The 22707-nt window shown below is 35.4% G+C and overlaps 1 protein-coding gene across 1 annotated transcript in view; it reads right to left on the minus strand.

Annotated features, from left to right (window-relative positions):
• NBEA (neurobeachin) overlaps nt 1-22707 on the minus strand; it is a 620750-nt gene that overhangs the window by 69935 nt on the left and 528108 nt on the right. Inside the window, exons 46-47 of the mRNA XM_022574654.2 lie at nt 9454-9594; nt 763-882 (exon numbers count right to left, since the gene is read on the minus strand). Of these exons, the coding sequence (XP_022430362.2) occupies nt 763-882; nt 9454-9594 (261 nt within the window). The remainder of the gene's footprint in view (nt 1-762; nt 883-9453; nt 9595-22707) is intronic.

Raw genomic sequence — 22707 nt, forward strand, 5'->3', positions numbered from 1 at the left:
GAAAAGAGGATTAAAATAAGAAACACATATACCTATGTAATAACCTGATCATATAATCTTATTATCAGGAAAAAATGAGAAAAATGAGAGAGCAAATATATTTTAATGTTTTAAATACAACCATTCTTTAAAAAACAAAAGCCCATATAAATGAAAAACAAATCTTTCTATTTAACAATAGTTGAGTAGTACCAACTGTAAAATGACTCCGCTCTCTGGCTGTTCCTGGATATTGTGTGTGTGCTGGTTTAATCTAATGTGTATTGTTGCATAGTATCCCCAGGCACAGCCAAGTAAAAGCTAAGGCTGTACAGAAAAGCCTACATTTTAAATGGGTCTTGTCATTAATGCTTTATTAATTGCCCCAGGCTATGTAAACCCAAAGCTGGGCAAGCTATAACAATATGACACATTAAGGTCAAATCCAATTCCTGCTGTGTTTTATGGAATGGGCCAAATATTGAGTTAACAGCAGGAAAGGCAATTTCTTTCCAGCTCCTGATTGTTCGATCTAAATTAGATAGGAATTTTTTGAAATAACAAAAACACCTTAACTGAATAATATAAAAGAATCCTAATCATTTTCTGTGGTGCTCAAAATTATTTCCTTTAGTTTCCTCTTAGGTTAGATATGCCACATAATTTTAAAATATGATGGAATAAAGCTGTGGAATAAAATATCTTATACACCCACTTAAAAAAATAAACAAATCAAAACTTCAACATATTTTGAAATTAATATCAACAAATAAAAGGGCCTACCTTTACATCAGAAGTATCTCTCTGACTCGTTCTCCAAGACCTTGCAACGGACGAGAAGGTTCGATTAGGATGGTCAAATTTTCCGTCATTTGCATTGAGGAAGAAGGTTGTGAAAGGTTCCTAAAGGAAAAAAAAGTGAAGAATTTGACCCTTCTGAACACAACTGTCCTCTTCCTTTGTAAAATATTTCGTTTTTTGAAACCCTTCTGAGGGGGAAATGGTGCAGGATCCTGGAAGGACACCCACACCCAGAAGTCAGGAGGTGCTGGTCTGAGCCAGTCTGGACCACTGAGTCACCTGTCACTCTTCAACCTCGGCAGGTCATTTTGCTTCTTGGCCTTCAGTCTTCTGATTTATAAAAGGATAGAGTTCTAGTGCTCTGGGATTTTATGATGAATGATTTTGCATAACTGTCAATATATAACTCAGATCTTCTTTCTCATTACTAAGGCCACACATAGTAACATTCATAAGAAAATCTCTCCGACACTGTTCACCACAGTGTGAAATTAGGTAGGGAATATCCATCTTAGGCTACCTGTGAAAGTCTCCTAAAGTTACCATATTATGGTCTGATGATCTTTTTAAAATGCAAATCCTTGATTAAAATCCTTCCATAGCTCTTCAGAGCTCTCTGGGAAAAGTCTAAACTACTTGATTTGTCTTAAGAGAACCTGAGTGATCTGGAACCTGCTTAACTCTTATCTCTCGCTATCCCCATCTTCACATGTTAAGGTCTTGCCACACTGGTCTCCCTTCTCATCCCTTGTATGTGCTGTTTCCTCTGCCTGGTATAAACTTATCCCTCTACCTCACCATCCTGACTTGGCTAAGTTCTTCTTATCCTTTAAGTCTCAGCCAAGACATCATTTTCTCCTGAAAGGCTTTCCTTGATTTGCCAAGTTCTCCAGTGTGTTTGAATAGCAACAGATATTTTCTCAAAACAACACATCCCTGAAGCATTTGTCACATTGTTTTGTAACTGATTTTTAACTTGTCTATCTTCCCCACTACACGAATAGGTTCCATATCTATCATATGCACTGTTTTATCTCCAACGCTTAGAAGAACTCCTGGTACACCCAAGTTGCTCAATGTATAATCTGTTGAAGGAAAGAATGAAATGAAGTTAATACAAATCAGACTAGATAAACTCTAGTCCTTCTATTCAATAGTATTCTGTAACTATTACCTTATCAAAGCTTGGTGTCTGTCATCAAGAACATGTTCCCATAGCAGGAAACCTAGGAATAACTTTATCACAAGGTCCTAATGTATTTAATTTTAATGCTTTTTTTAAAATAGTTTTTATGATAGGAGAGAGGCATTATTTCTGATGTCATTAAACTTGCTTCCAAATTTAAAAGGATTAAATAACATTCATTCTTACTAAGGATTTCTTAGGAAATTTCAAATATAACAAAGATGAGTATATAGTTACTTTCCTATGGTTCAATCCTTTTCTCTTAAGACTAGGATAAATGACATGTCACTCCTAGGTTCAATAATGCTAAGAAATATTTCCTAAATATTGTTTTTTTTCTTTAATATATAATTTCTGTTCATTCTTTTATATCCATAAAACATTACTTTGTTTCTTTAAACTCCTCTTTTTGCCACTAGTCATAAGGTCCAGTTGTCAGGCAACAGCTATAAATATTCATATTCCTCAGTATGTTCCTGAAATCTAGTGTGGCTAGATGACATCAATTTTATGTTTATAATGTATCACCAAGTCTCATGTTTAGTATTGAATGACAGAAAACTATGGTGAAAGAGATAAGATGAAGAATGATCTAACACTATATAGGTAAGTAGGGTATTACTGATTTACCTGAAAATCAAATATGCATCCAGTAAGTCCATATTGCTGTTTAAGATTTTAAGCGACTTGAGAGACAAATAGATGTCACCAAAATTAAGTTAGGAAAAAAAAAATTAACTCCCTATTAAACTGAAGGTAGTCAAGGCCGTATATCTTATCACTAAATTAAAGTAGGGATATAAAAATTCTAGAAGTAGCAACAGTAAATCGAATGAAATATGACAGATCTAAGTTTGAGTCTTGGTGGAACCATTTACTTCTCTTAGGCACCTTACTTAACCCCGCCCACGTAAGTAGCGGTGTGAAGTAACTGTATCTCAGTTCTTTCATCTATGTTAGTTGGGAATGACAATACCTTGTGGGTAATTAAGATTAAATAATATTGAGAAAGCTTGAAGTATCTTAGCTGACACACAGTGATGAAGATGACTACCAGCTTCATGCACTGTGTCAAGTACTCACGCTGGGCTCCACCCTGACTGCCAGTTCCCTAGACACTGACCAGACTCTCAGTTCCTTAGGCCTAATTCATCCCTCTATTCTTAGAACCAAGCAAGTGCTTGGTTCATAGTTAGTGTTTAATTAATGTTTTTCAAACTCACCTAAACATACAAGGTGCTGTTGGGAGAAGCGGGTGGGGTATGGCTGGATAAGAGTAAGATGTAGTTTTTCTTGTCAGTTCTTAACCACTAGTTTGACCATAAAGTTGCATCTTCAGAATCCACTTCTTCATTATGCTAGGATGCTGATGTAAGGCATTTATTTTTTTCTTTGTAGGTAGTAGGCAGAGAATAATTTAGAGGGATCAGACTTGTCTTCATGATTTTTAACCTACTAAATACATGTGAGTGAAGACCCGTTTATACATGTAAAGTCTTACTTCTTATCATCGACCACTAAAAGCTGATCTCTACCCCAGCCTAAATTATAAAATCCTTCCTTAGTTTTCAACCCTTAACAAAGGCATGCCAAGAATAGTGCAGATGGGCACAGTGAAAATAAATCTGAAATTGAAGAATTATTATCTCTGGTCGTGAAGTTTATGAGTCTGGTGGCACCTAAAAGTGGAGAATATTGAAGAATTCCACATTTCACTGTCCTACGTAGCCTTTATAAAGATGTGATTAACAACTGTTTGAGGGTCACATACTGCTCTATTGACATTTATTCTCATTATTCCTGAAGGCCTCCAGTTGCTACAGTGGTAGAGTACTAACAGAAATGGATAACCTATTTGTTTATAAGTGGGAATTGATCTTCAAGCTCTGATTACTGTGGAGATTACCTTTTACCATGTGTTTCTCTACTACCTTCAAGGCACAGTACAAGGACTTTCTTTTTCATTTGACTCATGCCTGACTAACACAGAGGATCAAGAGCTGTATTAAGTTTAAGAAACTTCTGTATTTAGTCACCTGACACATGATGGTCAAACCATGTTCTATATGTATATCACCATATTAGATATTTTATCATTCTACTAGAAAAGCTTTTGGCTTGGGAGATAAGACGGACAAATAAATAAATGTTAAACAGAAATTAAAATACTTGGGCTTTAAAAACTTCAGCTTTAAAAAAAAAAACAACTTCAGGTTTGGTCCGCTAATACAATATAAATGGCTGATGGCAGACTTCCTTCTCCTGATTACATCTACCCCAACCTTCCAACCCTTTCTCAGGGCTAGAACATCAAACTAACCTGTCCTGCATGGGAAGTATCTGTCCTACTGAATTCTGTCATAACCTTTAATCCCTGCAAGGACACTAACAACCTGTCCTGCCTTCCAATGATCACAGACAATTCACCCTTCCTGGGCAACAGAACTCTGTGCCTCTGCCCCTCTTCTCTTTAGACAACTCCTTTATTCTTTTGTCTTATATGACTTTGCTCAGTCATCTCATAAGGATCTTTTCTTACATCCCCCTCCCCTTTTAGTTTTCTTCTTTTCCTTCTCTTCATTTCATTTGAAACAAACCCCATCCCTGGGTAATAGTTAGTGCTTGTGACATAACTCTATCAAAGAAAAAATGTATACTTTGAAGTTAAATAAAGCATAATAAAGACCAAAGGGAAGGGAACTGAAGTTACTAAGCACCTTTCTGTGTTTGGAACTGTATTATCTCAGTTAACTAACGCAATTCTCACTATGGTCCTTCAAGTAGATGTAATCGCATTCTAGGAAGTGGAGGAACCATTATTTCTTCTGTACTTTGGCTAACTTCACAAGTTTATTTTCTCCCATCGCTTTCAAAAGAAAACAGAAATATCTTTTAGAATCTTCAGAAACTTATGCGCCTACCATACACCAGTCTCTTTGTTAAGAATCCCTCACCTTCCTCTAAGTATATATGCATTGTCTGTAAGTATCAAGAGAAACACAATGACAATATTTTATTCAGTAGCATTATCTTTTGGTACTTGCATAAGTATTTCTACTACTTTTTCATTACAAATATATACTGTTAAAGATATATTATGGTTTAAACAGGCTCTTGGGTAGGCTTTCAAAGCAACCCATAATTTATAAAGTAAATCCCAAATTCTAAACAACTGATTTATAAATTAACTTTTGTTGTACAACCTATTTAACTTCCTAAGAATTATAATTAAATGTTTGACAAGTGAGTTTTGAATAGGTAGGTTGAATATACTGAATTTGGAAGGTGAATTCCAAAGTAATTCAGAATTACTTCTGTGTATATGCTATATATTCAAGGTAAGATTTAAAGTAAAAACATTCCAAGTAAAATGTGTCCTATTATACTAGTTAATATCTGAACAAACTCCAAAATTCTATAATAGTTTATTCTATAATAGTTTATTCATCATTTGTCCAACAGCAGCTAGCAAAGAAACAACTTTTTCAGAATCTTGTAGTTTAGACAAGTGACTTCACTGGTAGTGTGTCTAAAATAATATTTTTAATTTAAAGTAATGAGGTAGGGACTTCCCTGGTGGTGCAGTGGTTAAGAATCCACCTGCCAATGCAGGGGACATGGGTTTGAGCCCTGGGCAGGGAAGATCCCACATGCCGCAGAGCAACTAAGCCTGTGCGCCATAACTACTGAGCCTGCGCTCTAGAGCCTGCGAGCCACAACTACTGAGCCCACGCACCGCAACTGCTGAAGCCTGCACGCCTAGAGCCCGTGCTCCACAACAAGAGAAGCCACCGCCATGAGAAGCTCACACACCGCAACAAAGGGTAGCCTCCTCTCACCGCAACTAGACAAAGCCCACGTGCAGCAACGAAGACCCAACGCAGCCAAAAATAAATAAATAAATAAATAAAATATAAATATATATATAATAAAAAAATAATGAGGTATGTAGTTAATTAGCATTTTAAAGCAATTATTATCATTGTCATACTAAACATATTGACTGAAACTAATGAGTTTAATGGCTGGGTCTAAAAGGCCTGAAAGGTAAAGGGCAGATGCTTATTTTAATCTGTATTTTGTTTTTATGAACAAATTCTTAGTGGCACAAATTTTAATGCATTTTCTACTTCATAAACTCCTTGGGATTGGAGTGAGGGAATCACAATTCCCTGGGCCATTAGGTTAAACACTTAGTAAACTATTAGACCGTGATACTTCTATTTATAACAGCACGACTTAAGATGTGCTGGCTAAATGAGTCCCCATAAAAGCAATCTTATAGATCTCTTTTGCCAATGCAGTAGCCACAGGCCACACGTGACTACTGAGTACTTAAAATATGGCTAGTTCAAGTTGAATGTGCTATAAATATAAAATACATTCTGGATTTCAAAGAATACCAAAACAATGTAAAATATCTCATTAATAATTTTTATATTGGTTACATGTTGAAACTATAACATTTTGGATATACTGGGCTAACAAATGTATTTATTAAATTAATCTCACCTGTTTCTTTTTACTCTTAAATATGGCTACTAGAAAATTTAAATTACATACATAAGTGGCTTGCATTACGTTTCTACCATGCAGCACAGCTATAGACAATACTAAAAGGGCATGTGTAGCATAAATAGGGATAGCATGTCTGCCGTACCCTTGCAGAGATTCAAATTTGTATTCCATTTCACTGGAATAAGAAATCAATTTAGGGATGAATTATGATTTATTATTTGATAAAATGTTTAGTTTATCAGGGATAGAAGAGTGTTAAATCAGGCTGGTGATAATAAGTATTTTTATGAACTCACACTTAAATTCTTATAAGTCTGACTTCAGACTAATTTGATTATACAACAGCCATTGAATACCATTTTATATATTTCAAAATACAATTATATATATATATGTATAATATACTCATATAATTCTCAAAACAACCCACTTGATAATGTTTTTTTTAATCCCCAAAATACCCAAGAAAAGTGTCTTACTCCTCCCATGGTGGAGGTTCACTATAGTAATGGTTGTTTCTTGCTTTTCATTTTCTTGTTTGCTTATTTGTGAGCCCATATAGAACACGAACATATTTTAGGTCCACTGTAAAGGACATCAACTGTTTGAGATCTTGACTGGTAAATTTTTGTGTTTCTGTATTTAGTTTTGACTTGTGGCTGAAACTGCAGGATAGAAGCTACAAAGTTCTCTCTATATACATGTGTCTGTAATTCAGAAAAGCCTTTACTTCTTGCATGAGTGTGAAGTATTTTCTTACACCCGGAGAGTATTAATAAATTATTACAACCCATAAACTAAAGGTGTGCTGATTGGTTTATAGTGGTAAACATGCAGTTATATAAATCTAATATCTCCCCCAAATTAACAGAAAATAAAGAAATAGAACTTCTTATACTCAAAAAGTGTTAAGAGTTAAAAAATATTTCTTAAGAAACTGCTAGCTCAGAAACATTTTTATAAAAGGATACAAGTTCACATAGTTAAGGTGAATTTTTCAACAAATTAGACTAACAATTTTGGTCTAAAAAAGAAAGTTTTATGTCTTTTCCTTTACTTTATAATTACACAGTGTATTTTTAAAATAAGATTTGAGTTTGTTTTCTTACAGAATAGTTAATCTAAACTTCTTTATTTCTTATGCTGGTTTAGGATTATGAAAAATATAAAGTATGTGTTCAGTTAAACTGAATCCTAATTCTGACAAACTTTTTTTTTGATAACAGTAATTATTTGTAGTATATCATCTATCAGTGATTTACAAGTTACTTAAAACATACGCATACTATATATTTATAATAAGTGCAATTTCTCCCCATCATGGAGAGAATGCTTGAGGAAGAACTCCAAACCAAATTGTCATTCAGGCAGTGGGAAAAAATACCTTTGAAAATAGGAGATGCATTCCTGTGTATGCACATTTTCATGTGCTGCTTTATCAATGTGTTTCTGAGGCAAGTCAGCCTCATGCAACAGAATGGCCTGAAGTATGTTTTGGTAAGAGGAGAAAACTTTATTGATTGCACTGACTTAGAGGTTTGACTTAGCATTCTGTAATACTCCCCGGTCGCTTATAGTTTTTAAAAGAAGTCAGACCATCTGACTCCAGTAATTGGTCTTAACTAGACTAGATTGGAGAAGGCAAGACTAAAGGCAGAGAGATTTGCTAAGAGCTTTCGCAATGATCTAGATGAGCAATAACGGGAACCTGAACTAAGAAGTGCCAGACTCGATAGAGAAAAGGAGATAGACTGCAGTTGGTAGAACTTATCAGATGTGATGTCAGGTTGGATGTAAGGGTTGATAAAATAGAGAAAATATCTAGATTGGGTAACTGGGTGCAAGATCATGCCGATTGTTTAGATAAGAAATCAGTAGGCACCCCTGCAGGTTTATGAGGGAGATGAGGAGTTCATTTTTGGAAATGGTGTTTATGGTATTGTGAGGTGTTCAGGTAGAAAAATCCAGTAGTATATAGAAATAAGTAAATATATTTATATATTAGAAATATAGGTCAGGAGCCCAAGAGAAATGTCTGCAATGAAGACAGAAGCTGGAAGTCACCAGCTTATAACTGAATGATGTAGTCCAGATAAAGTATGTAGAAATATCCTGGGGAATAGAAATATGGAGAAAAAGAAATATGAGCGTGAGACTGGGCAGGACAGTTAGGATGACAGGAGGGAAACCAGGAGAGCATATTGTCAGAGGAGCCATGAGAGGAAGGAATTTCAGGTAGGAGGAAGTGAGCAATGGTGACAAATGCTTCAGCTATATCATGAAGCTCTGCCACATAACCCGTGACCTCCACAGGGACAATTCAGTAAAGTGATGGGTGTGGAACCTAAATCAAGCAGGCTAAAGATTGAATGGCAGGTGATAAAGTGGAGACAAGCACAGTGCAGAGCAAGACAGTGGAGGCTGTGCTTCTCGTACATTTGACTACACAGGGGTAGACGTGGAAAGTCACTGCAGAGTGGGTAGGGGCTGGAAGGAAGTATGTACGTATATGTAGGTATGTATGAATGTATGTATTTTAAAAATTGCAGAGACTTGAATATATTTATGTCTTAGGAGAAAGAGAAAGTAGTCTTCAAAACATTTAGAAAACTGTTTTTAAAATATGCTACCCCAGAAGCAAGACTGGGAAGGCTGGGGAGAGTGCCAGCCTATAACAATCAGTGAGAAAGGAAACAGTGGGTGTTAAGGATGCACTCAGGAGTTCGGTACCTTTTATAAATGGTTTACGTTTAAGAAACTCACACTAATCTATCTTTCTAACCCAATTTCGCAAATAAGGCAACTCATTAACAGAAAGCATTCAAGTTTTGCTAGAGTTTGGAATCTCTACTTCACTGGTGTCTAATCTTTGTTTAAAACAAATAAATATATTTGATTTTTATTTAATTTCCTTATGTTAAGTACTTCGAGATATTAAAGGCAAACTGTAACTTAATGAAGGCACTCACAATTCGAACAAGCCAGGATAAGGTGGATGTTGCCGTTGAATAATGTGTGTTATAATGGTAGGGAGGACTTTGATCATCTTCCCATGTCTCGTAACGCTCTGCATAAAACACAGCTCTCTTTGGGTTCAAAGCACCAATCGGCTATAAAAAGAGAAAAAGAAGCATTGTGTTTAATACAGTCATAGTAGATATTCAATAATATAACTCTTTACCTGAAAGTATTTACTGTGAATTCATTTTAACCATAGAATATAAATAAATTATTTTGTATCTATTTTTACCAAATTTGATTTTGATATTTGATTTTGATAATCACCACACTTGCTAAAATTCACTCAAGAAGATGATTTATGTATGCAAGGTTTCTAGGTTTTATTAAAAGTTTCCATAAACTAGATTACCAGAGATGATTCAGTTTAAATTGTTAAGGCAAAGCCAGTATTTTGATGTTATTTTGCCTACTTAACCACAACCATAGTGAACATTTAGCTTGATCATAGGAAATCCAGTGAGGAGAAAGTGTAGCAGTTGACCATGTGAAAACCATATTAGAGAAACCTTGTCTTAATAGGCTGTCACCCAGAGTGTGAAGGACAATAGTCACTTATAGGGAAACCCTGTTGGAATGTTAGTCCCATTCTATTATTATACAGATGGGGCAAGTATCCTTTCTATTAAGTTCAACTGCAAATCTAAGGCTGATGGAAATAATCCAGACAATTCAGATTCCTTGGAAAGCATTTTGTTAAGGCCACTAACACTTGTCTTATCTATACCACCACACTACCAATTATAATGTTAATCCCTACAGTGGAGCACATGGTAAAATGCTCAAGATACTATACATATTTTTTTCAACAAAGCATGTGTTAGTTTGATCACTGTCTCAAACTTCCTAGCACACCTAATCATTAAGATTTTCCAGCATATAGTCCTCACAATTTCAAATAGCAAACTGGCTTAGCTTAAGCTTTTGCCTGATTTTGGTTTAATGGAATATGGAATCCATTAATATGATACCTAATAGCTACATTATTTTGTTTTAGATTGCATACTATAAAAAATAAATGTTTCTTAGAAAACAAAAGATGAATACTAAGTAAAATATATAATTCCTCTATTTCAAAATTTAATATTACTAGTTAACTATGAAGTTCCCCTCAAGGCTTAATTTTAACAAGGAAGTAGTAGAAAATTAGTGTTTTGATGGCGGTGTGGGAAGACACCGAGTTAGCGTCTCCCCACAGCTAGGGCACCCGCTGGCCACTGGTGGGGGACCCTGATGCCCAAGGAGACAGGAGGAACCCCCAAGTGAACCAGTAGGATGTGGGGGGACTGAGAGGGGAGGAGAAGTGGAGGCCAGACAGGATTGGCGCCACTGAGGCTGGGGAGATCAGGAGAGGCAAGCGGGAGGGACCCTCTGGGAGGAGCGGCAGAGGAGCAGAGGGTGATTGCCTGGCCCACTTGGGCCGGGGAGCCTGCTGAGTTCCCAGGCTGGTACCCCCCACCCCCGCCACCGCCCCGCACCAAAGCCCCCTTGAGGCTGCGTGGGTCCTGGGGGCATAGACAGAGGTGAGAGAGATCAGGAGAGGCAGGGGGGAGGGGCCCTCCGGGAGGAGCAGGAGAGGAGAGGAGGGCATTAGTCTCACCCACTTGAGACCAGGAAGCCTGTTGGCCTCCTAGGTGAGGTACCCCTGCCCTCTGAGACCAGGGGTAGGGGGCACAACTGGGCCCATTCTGTTCCTTGAGCCTAAGCCCCACCCAACACAGCCCCCAGGACCTTTTCCAGCCCCGTGGGTCCTAAGCATAGGCCCTGCCCGCCACCCAAACATCACCCTTGCTTCGGCCCTGCCCTCCACAGCCAAGGTCTTCCCCCCCCCTTTTTTTTCTTTTCTTTTTATTCCTTTTCCGTCCTCCTCTTTTTTACCATTCCAGTACTGATGTACCTTCCGGTTGTTGATTCATCTATATTTTTATTTTTATAGTCTTTCTAACATATCTGTTAGTTTCCTAGTCTAATTTTGTTTTTTACTTTGTTACCCCATGCAGCTTGCGGGATCTTGGTTCACAAGCTGGGAGTCGGGCTGAAGCTCCTGCGGTGGGAGCTCTGAGTCCAAACCACTGGACTAACAGAGAACCTCAGACCCCAGGGAATATTCATCAGAGTGAGCTCTCACGGAGATCCTCATTTCAGCACCAAAACCCAGCTCTACCCAACAGCCTACAAACTCCAGTGTTGGAAGCCTCAGGCCAAACAACCAGTAAGACAGGAACACAATACCACTCATAAAAAAAAAGAGTAAAAAATAAAAGGGAGAGAGAGACAGCAAAAAGTATGTCACAGATGAAGGAGCAAGGTAAAAACCTACAAGATGAAATAAATGAAGAGGAAATAGGCAATCTTCCAGAAAAAGAATTCAGAGTAATGATAGTAAAGATGATCCAGAATCTCAGAAACAGAATGGAGGCACGGATTGAGAAAATACAAGAAATGTTTAACAAAGATCTAGAAGAACTAAAGAACAAACAGAGATGGACAACACAATAACTGAAATGAAAAATATACTAAAAGGAATCAATAACAGAATAACTGAGGCAGAAGAACAAATAAGCGAGCTGGAAGACAAAATAGTGGAAATAACTGCCGAGGAGCACAATAAAGAAAAAAGAATGAAAAGAATTGAAGACAATCTCAGAGACCTCTGGGACAACGCTGAACGCACCAACATTTGAATTACAGGGGTCTCGGAAGAAGAAGAAGAAAGGGTCTGAGAAAACAGATGAAGAGATTATAGTTGAAAACTTCCCTAACATGGGAAAGGAAACAGTCACCCAAGTCCAGGAAGCACAGAAAGTCCCATACAGGATAAACCCTAGGAAAAACACACCAAGACACATATTAATCAAACTAATCAAACTAACAAAAATTGAATTCAGAGAAAAAATATTAAAAGCAGCAAGGAAAAACCAAAAAATAATATACAAAGAAATCCCCATAAGGTTATCAGCTGATTTTTCAGCAGAAACTCTGCAGGCCAGAAGGTAGTGGCAGGATATACTTGAGGTGATAAAACAGAAAAACCTACAACCAAGATTACTCTACCCAGCAAGGATCTCATTCAGATTCGACAGCGAAATCAAAAGCTTTTCAGACAAGCAAAAGCTAAGAGAAGTCACCACCATCAAACCAGCTTTAGAAAAAATGCTAAAGAAACTTCTCTAGGCAGGAAACACAAGAAAAAACGCACAAAAACAATCAAGAAAATGGTAATAGGAACATACATATCAATAATAACCTTGAATGTAAATGGATTAAATGCCCCAACCAAAAGACACAGACTGGCTGAATGGATACAAAAACAAGACCCATATATATGCTGTCTACAAGAAACCCACTTCAGTCCTAGGGACACATAAGGACTGAAAGTGAAGGGATGGAAAAATATATTCCATGCAAATGGAAATCAAAAGAAAGCTGGAGTAGTAATACTCATATCAGAAAAAATAGACTTTAAAATAAAGACTGTTACAAGAGATAAGGAGGGACACTACTAATGATCAAAGAATCAATCTAAGAAGAAGATATAACAATTATAAATGTTTATGCACCCAACATAGGAGCATCTCAATACATAAGGCAAATGCTAACAACTACGAAAGGAGAAATCAACACAGTAACACAATAATAGTAGGGGACTTTAACACCCCACTTACACCAATGGACAGATCATCCAAACAGAAAATAAATAAGGCAACACAAGCTTTAAATGACACAACAGACCAGATAGATTTAATTGATATTTATAGAACATTGCACCCAAAAGTGGAAGAAAACACTTTCTTCTCAAGTGCGCACAGAACACTCTTCAGGATAGATCACATCTTGGGTCACAAATCAAGCCTCGGAAAATTTAAGAAAACTGAAATTGTATCAAGCATCTCTTCTGCCCACAATACCCTGAGAAAACCATAATTCAAAAAGAGACATGTACCACAATGCCCAGTTCACTGCAGCACTATTCTGCCCAGTTCACTGCAGCACTATTTACAATAGCCAGGACATGGAAGCAACCTAAATGTCCATCAACAGATGAACGGATAAAGAAGATGTGGCTCATATACACAATGGAATATTATTCAGCCATAAAAAGAAACGAAATTGAGTTATTTGTAGTGAGGTGGATGGACCTAGAGTCTGTCATACAGGTGAAGTAAGTCAGAAAGAGAAAAACAAATACCGTATGCTAATGTATATATATGGAATCTAAAAAAAAAAAATGGTAGTGATGAACCTAGTGGCAGGCCAGGAATAAAGATGTAGACACAGAGAATGGATTTGAGGACACGGGGTGGGAGGGGGAATCTGGGGCGAAGTGAGAGTAGCATCGACTTATATACACTACTGAATGTAAAATAGATAACTAGTGGGAAGCAGCAGCATAGCACAGGGAGATCAGATCGGTGCTTTGCAATGACGTAGAGGGGTGGGATAGGGAGGGTGGGAGGGAGGCTCAAGGGGGAGGGGATATGGGGACATGTGTATGCATGTGGCTGATTCACTTTGCTGTACAACAGAAACTAACACAGTATTGTGAAGCAATTATACTCCAATAAAGATCTATTAATTAAAAAAAAAAGAAAATTAGTGTTTCAATGGGAGACAAATAATGTTACACAAGAGAGAAAAATTCATCTATGAATTGCTTGTAAGCTTTTTCTTTTGGTCCCATGGGACTAATTCAAACAATACAATGATGTCAGCCGTTAAAAGTCTCTTAGAATTTCCATAATAAACTCTTATTTGCAAGGATCCTTATCCTGAATATTAAAATTATTTATAAATTATGTTCTTTTTCCTTAAACTTAATTATAACTTAACAGACTAAATAATTTAATTATTTAATTTTTTAAAACTCTGGTTTAAACATATTTTTTAAATATTTCAAGGCTTAAACTTTATTCTGTGTTAAATATCACTGGCTATCTCTCAAATGTGTTTTACTTGGATATAAAAAGGCAATGTAATTTCATTAAATGTCACATAAAATATCAATAATATTTCGAACAAACATAATTATTTTTGATAAAAGGATAATTACTACAATGAAATGAATGTGAGTTCTGTTACTGAATTGATACAGTAAGTTTTTCATTTAAAATGGCCTATATATTTTATACTTTTCTAGATGTGAAAATATGTGTTTTTCTAATTCAGTATTATAAGTATATATCTTTTCAAAGCATTTAAAATGCTGAGTACTTTATTCTGTCTTGAATATGCTCATAGATCTTTCACATACATAAAATGTCTGCACAATCCCTCAGGATTGACCTTACCTGATATTGTTTGTTCTGCAACACCCCACAAAAACAAAACCCCACAAAGGGCCTCATGGCCCTTCCCCTAATCTTTTCCAGGCTTCTCCTCAACTACTGGAAAAGGGATAAAATAAATATTTACACTTTTTATTTTACTCAAGTTTCATCAAAGTCATTTTATTGGAGTGTTTTACAGAATAATACTTTGTAGGAAACAGCTGTCCTGAGTTAAAGCCTATAGAAGCCTCCATAAGTAACTTCCTAAAATACATGTCTAATTTTGAATTTTCATCTGACACATTTAGACATAAATTTTATAAAACAAATGTAAATAGTTCGGTTTGTACTTATTATTTTTCTATTATTTTGCTTCAATTAAGAGGCAATAAATCATTCAAAGGAAAAATACTTCAAAATATCTTTTTGGGAAAAGAGAGTTTCATCACAGATGGCATATTTTCTTATGGGATCCAAATAAATATAATTATCTATCTATCTATCTATCTATCCATCCATCCATCCTACCTACCAAACTATCTATCTACCTACCTATCAATCAATTATTCACCTATCTATACCTACCTACTTAACCTATGTATAAATTGATAAGGTTGTAAGTTTGTTATCCTTTTAAAGATTGGGCAAATAATGCAATGTCAATACCACTTGGATTTAGTAAATAAATAAGATAGAATTCTGGTAAAAAACTAAAATTGCACTTAATGAAATTTATACATTTATTTTGCAATCTTTTTCAATTTTTATTATAACCACCACAGCAATAATTGGTTTCATTTTCTCTTAAACAGTAGGCATTTAGACGTAGCCACCTCTATGCTTTTTAGGGATTCCCATACGAAATTTATAACTGAAAGTTTAGAGTTTGCTATTAGATTTGTTGTTCTTTTGTCCTTGTGAGTTTGTGTGTTACAAGTTGACAATCTAACAGATAAGCAGAAAATGATGCAGAGAACAACGCAAAATTAAAAAGTAATTCTACCTCTATAACACATTATTATAATTCAATTTCTAAAACTGATATAAAGCTTGTATAGCTTGTAAAAAGTACTATTTTCAATATACAATTGATGGAAAATTACACGTGTAACATTACCATGTCTATATGAAATACTATTGAATTTACTGAAGAAACGATGTTGAGGGTTTTCTCTACCCTGTCATTCAATTTACCTGTTTTGAATACCAAAGAGAGACATTTGTCTCAGCTTTAAGTACCACAAAAAGCTTTGTTTTCCTGATAAACTGTTATTTTATTATATGGAACAAAAATCCTGACAGATCCTTATGGAGATTTACATTATTAAAGGCTCTGAGAAATATTATTGTAAACAGCATTGCTTAATTTTGTTCACTCCAGTGTTTGTCTATCTATGTATCTATCTATCTATTTTTATTAGAACCTCATTCTTCCTTTTGTTTTCTTGTTAACATGCTATAGAACTAGTGTCCATTAAACGGTACTTTGAAAAATTCTGGTTAGAATCATCATAGTATATATTTTTGAGTGCCAACTTTTTCTTTGGTTTCATTTTCCTATTTTCTTTCCCTTTCTGTTCTCTTAGCCTTTATCCATCAATGTTTTTCTATTTCATGAAACCTTACAAGCTTTATCAGTTCTTTCATATGGAACAGATATATATATTGAATAAAATAGGTAAAAATGAACAACAAAAATTATTTAAATAAAAAATACTTATTGGGTAAATGGTACTATATGAGACACTAAAAGGACTCTAGAGAATATAAAATCTGAGCATAGAGTTGATTTCAGTAAATAAATAAAACATAAATGTGGATTCACCTGAGGTATGGTCAATGTCATTAAAATAGATTAGAAATTGTAAGAATAAAAAGGGTTTTCAAGGGAAAATCAGAGGTCCAAATAAATCAATATTAATAAAATTTAATTCTAGTATATCAAAAAAACTTGAAAATGCTTATGATATTCATGGCATTAGGATTCTAGTTATACATTAAAAAATGTTCAAGAGGTCACTATTGTTGCTACAACTGCTAATACTACTATGTATAAGATAATGTCTTCACATCCATTTTCTGGATTGATTTTCAAAAGTCTCTGAGGTGGACACAGCATTCCATCATGAACCTGATTTCATGACAAGGAGACAGGTGCCTGGGTCTCTCCTCTTTCCACAACACTGCATTGCTTTTTCATTGCTAAATATGAAATTCTGATCCTGATGTCATTTTTTTTTTCTTCTAGCTGACTATGAGATTCCTCATCCATCATGGATCCTCAGAAATGGAACGAACCTTATAGGCCTAGTAATCCAACTCCCTTACATTATAGATGAAGATAATGAAGAAAAGTCCAATCAAGATCACATTGGTGGCTGATTGCTGTACATTTTACAGAACCAGCTGAAGCGTTGTGCTAGACAGCTTGAAGCTGGGTACAGCTGATGGATTTGTTTGGCTTCTGAGTATTGCTTTAATTATTAGCTCAACACTCAACACATCTGAGCTTCTAACATATCTAGGTTATCTTGTTATCTTTCATTATAATAACTGAGGGCTTGGAAATCCTTAGAAGAAGCTTCAAGACGTCTTGCCTTTCTTGTTTTGTCAGTCATGAGCTACATAATATCATTCTTAAAATTCTAGGTTATGACAAAATAGAAATCATACCTATAGACCCTTCTGTGCTCAAGTGAATTCCCTGCCTCTCTCTTATCTGACTGGGGGAGTTCCAAATCATTCTTCTGGAAGCAGCTCAAATTTCATCTATGAAGCCCTACATGTTACCATCTGGTAACAGTTAGGCAAGTTTATAACTTCTTTTACCCAGAAGATATGCTCTTCAAGGGAATGCCCTATGTTTTATTCATCCCCGCACCCTCAGTACCTAATACAGTACCCTGGCTCTTTTTAGATGCATCATATATCCTGAATGAATGAAGACAAATTGATCTGATTGTACAATAGTTTAGATTTCCATATAGAAATTTTAGACAAAATTTTTAGGCATAATCAAAAGACAACATAATAGTGAAATATTTATAGCACATATGATAAAAAGCTAGTTTCCTTTACAAAAAACAAACTCTTAAAAATCAGTAAAAACCAAGGAATGATCCAATTAAATGAGCAAATGAGATGAACAGGCAATTCACAGAAAAATGAATGAAATGTATGTAGGAAAAATATCACCAGCTCATACAATGTAATGGTATCTCTTCTTTTTCTGTTCAGCATCCATTATTCCTTCTTCCTCTGTGAACCACTCCTTCCCTATTCTTGGTCTACCTGGTTCAGATGGGCTGACTCTATTACCAGACCTTTTGGGTAGTCATGTGATCCAGACCTGTCAATCGGCATATTCTATCTATATGGCCAGTAAGATTGGTACAGAAATGAGCACATGATTCAAGTTATTCCAATGAAACTTTGCTGAAACTACCTGGGAAAGAAGGATTTTCTGTTTCTGTTACAAAGGCATCACTGCTATAACATAGAGAAGCCAGACTGAGAATGATGCCAATGCAGAAAAGTAACAGATATGTTGCATCCCACAACACTGGGGAGCCCTTGGATCCAGTTTACCTGAACTGACCCATCTCTGTATTTCTCAGTGATATAAGCCAAAACAACTTTATATTTTAAAGTCAGTTTAAGTTGATTTTCTATTATTTGGAATCAAAGATCAGAAGTACACTGGCAATTCTTAAAATGTCAAACAAAAATTATTTTTATTCATTAGGCTGTCAAAAATTATTGTTTCGTAATACTCGTTGGCCAGGGTATAACAAACACGATATCTCATAATACGGTTGGTAGGAATATAATTGGTATAAATTTCTTGTGGGGAAAACTGGTAATACTTTAAAAAATATGCACATGCTTTGTTTGGATCTAGTAATTCCACTCTGAGGAATTTATAATATGGAGAGAATAAGATGCAGGGTAGTTTTCACAGAATTGCTTGAAATGGCAAAAAACCAAGCAAACTAAAACTGGAAGTAGTCTAAATTTCCAATAGAGGAGTAGTTACATGATGAAACACCCACACTGCTGTATATTATGCAGCTAATCAAAAAGGCTGATTAGAAAAAATTCCAAGACACATTAATTCAATAAATATTGAGTGCCTACTATATGTCAGAAATTATGCCTATAATTATACCCTAAAATAAGATAAACAAGGTCACTGTTCTCATGAAGTTTGCGTTTAAATGTAGGTTTGTAACTGTGCATTTAAGAGAATGTGTGTGTATGGGTGTGTGTATGTTTCTGTCTGTCTGTAGACACAGAGACAGACAAAATATAAATAAGCAATTTGGAAACTATCAGCAATAAGTGCTCTGTTGACAATTACAACAGAGTAATAGGATAGCAGCGACTGTGTGGAAAGGGAAGGCATCTCTCAAGAATCCCTGAGCAGGGACATGAATGACCGGAAGAAGCCAGTCATAAGAAATTTTGGGGTGAGAGAATTCAAGATGGAGGACGAGCTAGTGCAAAGGCTCAAAGGGGGGCGTGATGGTGTGTTCAAGGAACAGAAAGAAAAGCAGTGTGACTACAGCGTAATAGACGAGAGGAAGAGTTTATGAGATGAGGTGAGAAAGTGGGTAGAGGCATATCATACGGCTTTGTAGACCAGAGCGATGAAACGTATTTTATGGTAAGTGCAGTGGAAAGTCACTGAACGGTTTTAAGAAGGAGAGAAACAAGATTTGAGTTAGGCTTTACAAAGGTGCCTCCAATGGTTCTGTGGAGAATGGATTAGAGATAATATTAAATTATCATGACTAGTACTAGGACTGAAAAAAGCCAGTTGCAAAACCAGCATCATTTAGCATTATCAATGTTTCTCTAAAAATCCTATATAGTCTATATGTAATACATTTTTGCTTAAATATTCAGAGAAAAATTTTTGCAGAATATACATGAAACTATAATAATAGTTGCCTCTGGGGAGTGAGAATAGTGGAAATCTTTAGTTTTCCATCACCTTTTTTTACTATTTGGTTTATCCCGTGTATAGAATTTTAGATGGCTTTTTAAATTATATGACCCAGGAATATCTTTCAAATGTGAACATTTTAACTTTCATAAATTTTAATAAGTTATGGTAACTTTATATATTAGCTAGCAAACAATAAATATCATATATTTCCAAATATAAATTCCTGTTATCAATCTTCACTGATATTTGAATTGCCATATATCAAACATTTAAAATAAGTTAAATGACAACATGAGGTAAAAAAGACAAATGCAGAAGATGAGATATTCTACAGGAGAGCTGGCATGGTTTCTTTAATAAGTCACTATCATGAAAAAAAAAGGTAGTGGTTAGAAACTATTCTAACCTAAAAGACATTTAAGAGACATAAGAATCAAACATACTATGTGGTCATGGGACTTATACAGCAAAGGAAACCATTGACAAAATGAAAAGATAACCTATGGAATGGGAGAAAATATTTGCAACTGATATGACCGAGGGGTTAATACCCAATGTATACAAAAAGCTCATACAATTCAATATTAAAACAAATAACCCAATTAAAAAACAGGCAAAAGACCTGAATAGAGATTTTTTCCAAAAAACACATATAGATGGCCAACAGGCACATGAAAAGACACTCAACGTCATTAATCATCAGAGAAATATGAATCAAAACCAAAATGAGGGACTTCCCTAGTGGTGCAGTGGTTAAGAATCCACCTGCCGATGTAGGGGACACGGGTTCGAGCCCTGGTCTGGGAAGATCCCACACGCCGCGGAGCACATAAGCCCGTGCACCACAACTACTGAGCCTGCGCTCCAGAGCCTGTGAGCTGCAACTACTGAAGCCCACATGCCACAACTACTGAAGCCCACGTGCCACAACTACTGAAGCCCGCGCACGTAGAGCCCGTGCTCCGCAGCAAGAGAAGCCACTGCAATGGGAAGCCTGCACACTGCAACTAAGCCCCCGCTTACCGCAGCTAGAGAAAGCCTGTGGGCAGCAACAGAGACCCAAAGTAGCCATAAATAAATAATCAATTAATTTTAAAAAAGAAAAAAACACAGTGAGATATTACCTCACAGCTATCAGAATGGCCATCATCAAAAACACCACACACATAATAATTGTTGGTGAGGATGTGGAGAAAAGGGAACCCTCGTGCACTGTTGGTGGGAATGTAAATTGATACAGCCACTATGGAGAACAGTATGGAGGTTCCTCAAAAAACTAAAAATAGAACTAACATACGATCTAGCAATTCTACTTCTGGGTAGAATTTGAAGAAAACAAAAACACTAATTCAAAAAGATACATGTACCTCAATGTTCATAGGAGCACTATTTATAATAGCCAAGATATGAAAGCAACCTAAGTGGTCCATCAAGAGATGAATGGATAAACAGGATGTGAGATATATATATATATATATATATACAGTCACACACATATATACATATATATCGCATATATATACACACACATATACATACACACATATATATCACATATATATACACACATATATACATATATATCACATATATATATATATACATACACACACACGAACACACATGCAATAAAATACTACTCAGCCATAAAAAGAATGAAAATTTCATCATTTGCAACAACATGGATGAACCTGGAGGGTATTATGCTTAGTGAAATAAGCCAGACAGAAAAAGACAAATACTGTATAATATCACTTATTTGTGGAATCTAAAAAATAAAACAAATGAATAAAACACAACAGAAGCAGACTTATAGACATAAAGAACAAATTAGTGGTTACCAGTAAGGAGAGGGAAGGGGGGAGGAACAAAATAGAAGTAGGGGATTAAGAGGTATAAAATAAACTACAGGATATATTGTACAGCACAGAGAATATAGCAGTATTTTATAGTAACTTTAAATGGAATTAATCTGTAAAAATTTTGATTCACGATTTGTACATCTGCAACTAATATAATATTGTATATCAACTATACTTCAATTTAAAAAAGGACAAGAAAAAATAAATTGCTTATTTCAACAAAAATGTACTGTGTGGTCCTTGACTGAATCCTGGCTTGAACAAACTAATTTTTTAAAGACATATGGTAGGCAACTGGGAAAACCTGATTATGGGCACAGTGTTACACAATATTAGGGAATTACCATAAGTTTTGTTAGGTGTGATGATGGTATTCTGGTAATGTAGGAAAATGTATTTTTCATACTAAAGGATTTAGGGATAAAGTATGATATCTTTAATTCACCTTAAAGCACTTCAGTAAAACAACAAAAAAAAGCTAAAATGTTAGTAATTGTAACATCTAGGCACTGGGTAAATGGGTATTAATTATTGTTGGTACTTTTCTTTTGAAAAATTTTATAATAAAAAGTCAAAATAACATAAAAATTGAATGTAAAAACAAAGAAAAAGCATTCAAATTTTAAAACATATGGTGCTTATGTTTTAGGTTGTTCTTATTGATAAGAATCCTTTTAATTTGGAAATTTATGTTCGTAAAATGTGTGAAAATTTTGTTCTCTTAAATAGATTAAATCTCCCCTTTGCAATTTTATGCACACTATTAATTTGCTTAACATGGCCTTTCATCATCAGGTGAACTTCAGCTAATCACAACACAGTTTCCACATACATTCATCAGAAATGGAGCCTGAAGTAATGAAGCATTAATAAAAGGAAGTGTAGGAATTATATTTTGTTGGCTATAATTAAGTGTATTTCTTTTAATACTTTTTCATAGGATGAAGAAACACAATTAATTATACTATGAAGAAAGATAAACTTTGAGCCAAAGTTGCATTTTGATTAGCAAAATTTATGAGCACGTTAGTAGGTATGTCAGTTCCACATAGAACCAAAATCTCTGGAGAGGTAGAGTGGCTCACTCCATGCATTTCTGTTGCCTCTGCTCATATCTGACATGAC

Source organism: Delphinapterus leucas, chromosome 18 (assembly GCF_059928025.1).
Source record: "Delphinapterus leucas isolate spDelLeu-1000000601 "Yukka" chromosome 18, BTC_Dleu_Yukka2, whole genome shotgun sequence".
NCBI classification, from domain to species: domain Eukaryota; kingdom Metazoa; phylum Chordata; class Mammalia; order Artiodactyla; family Monodontidae; genus Delphinapterus; species Delphinapterus leucas.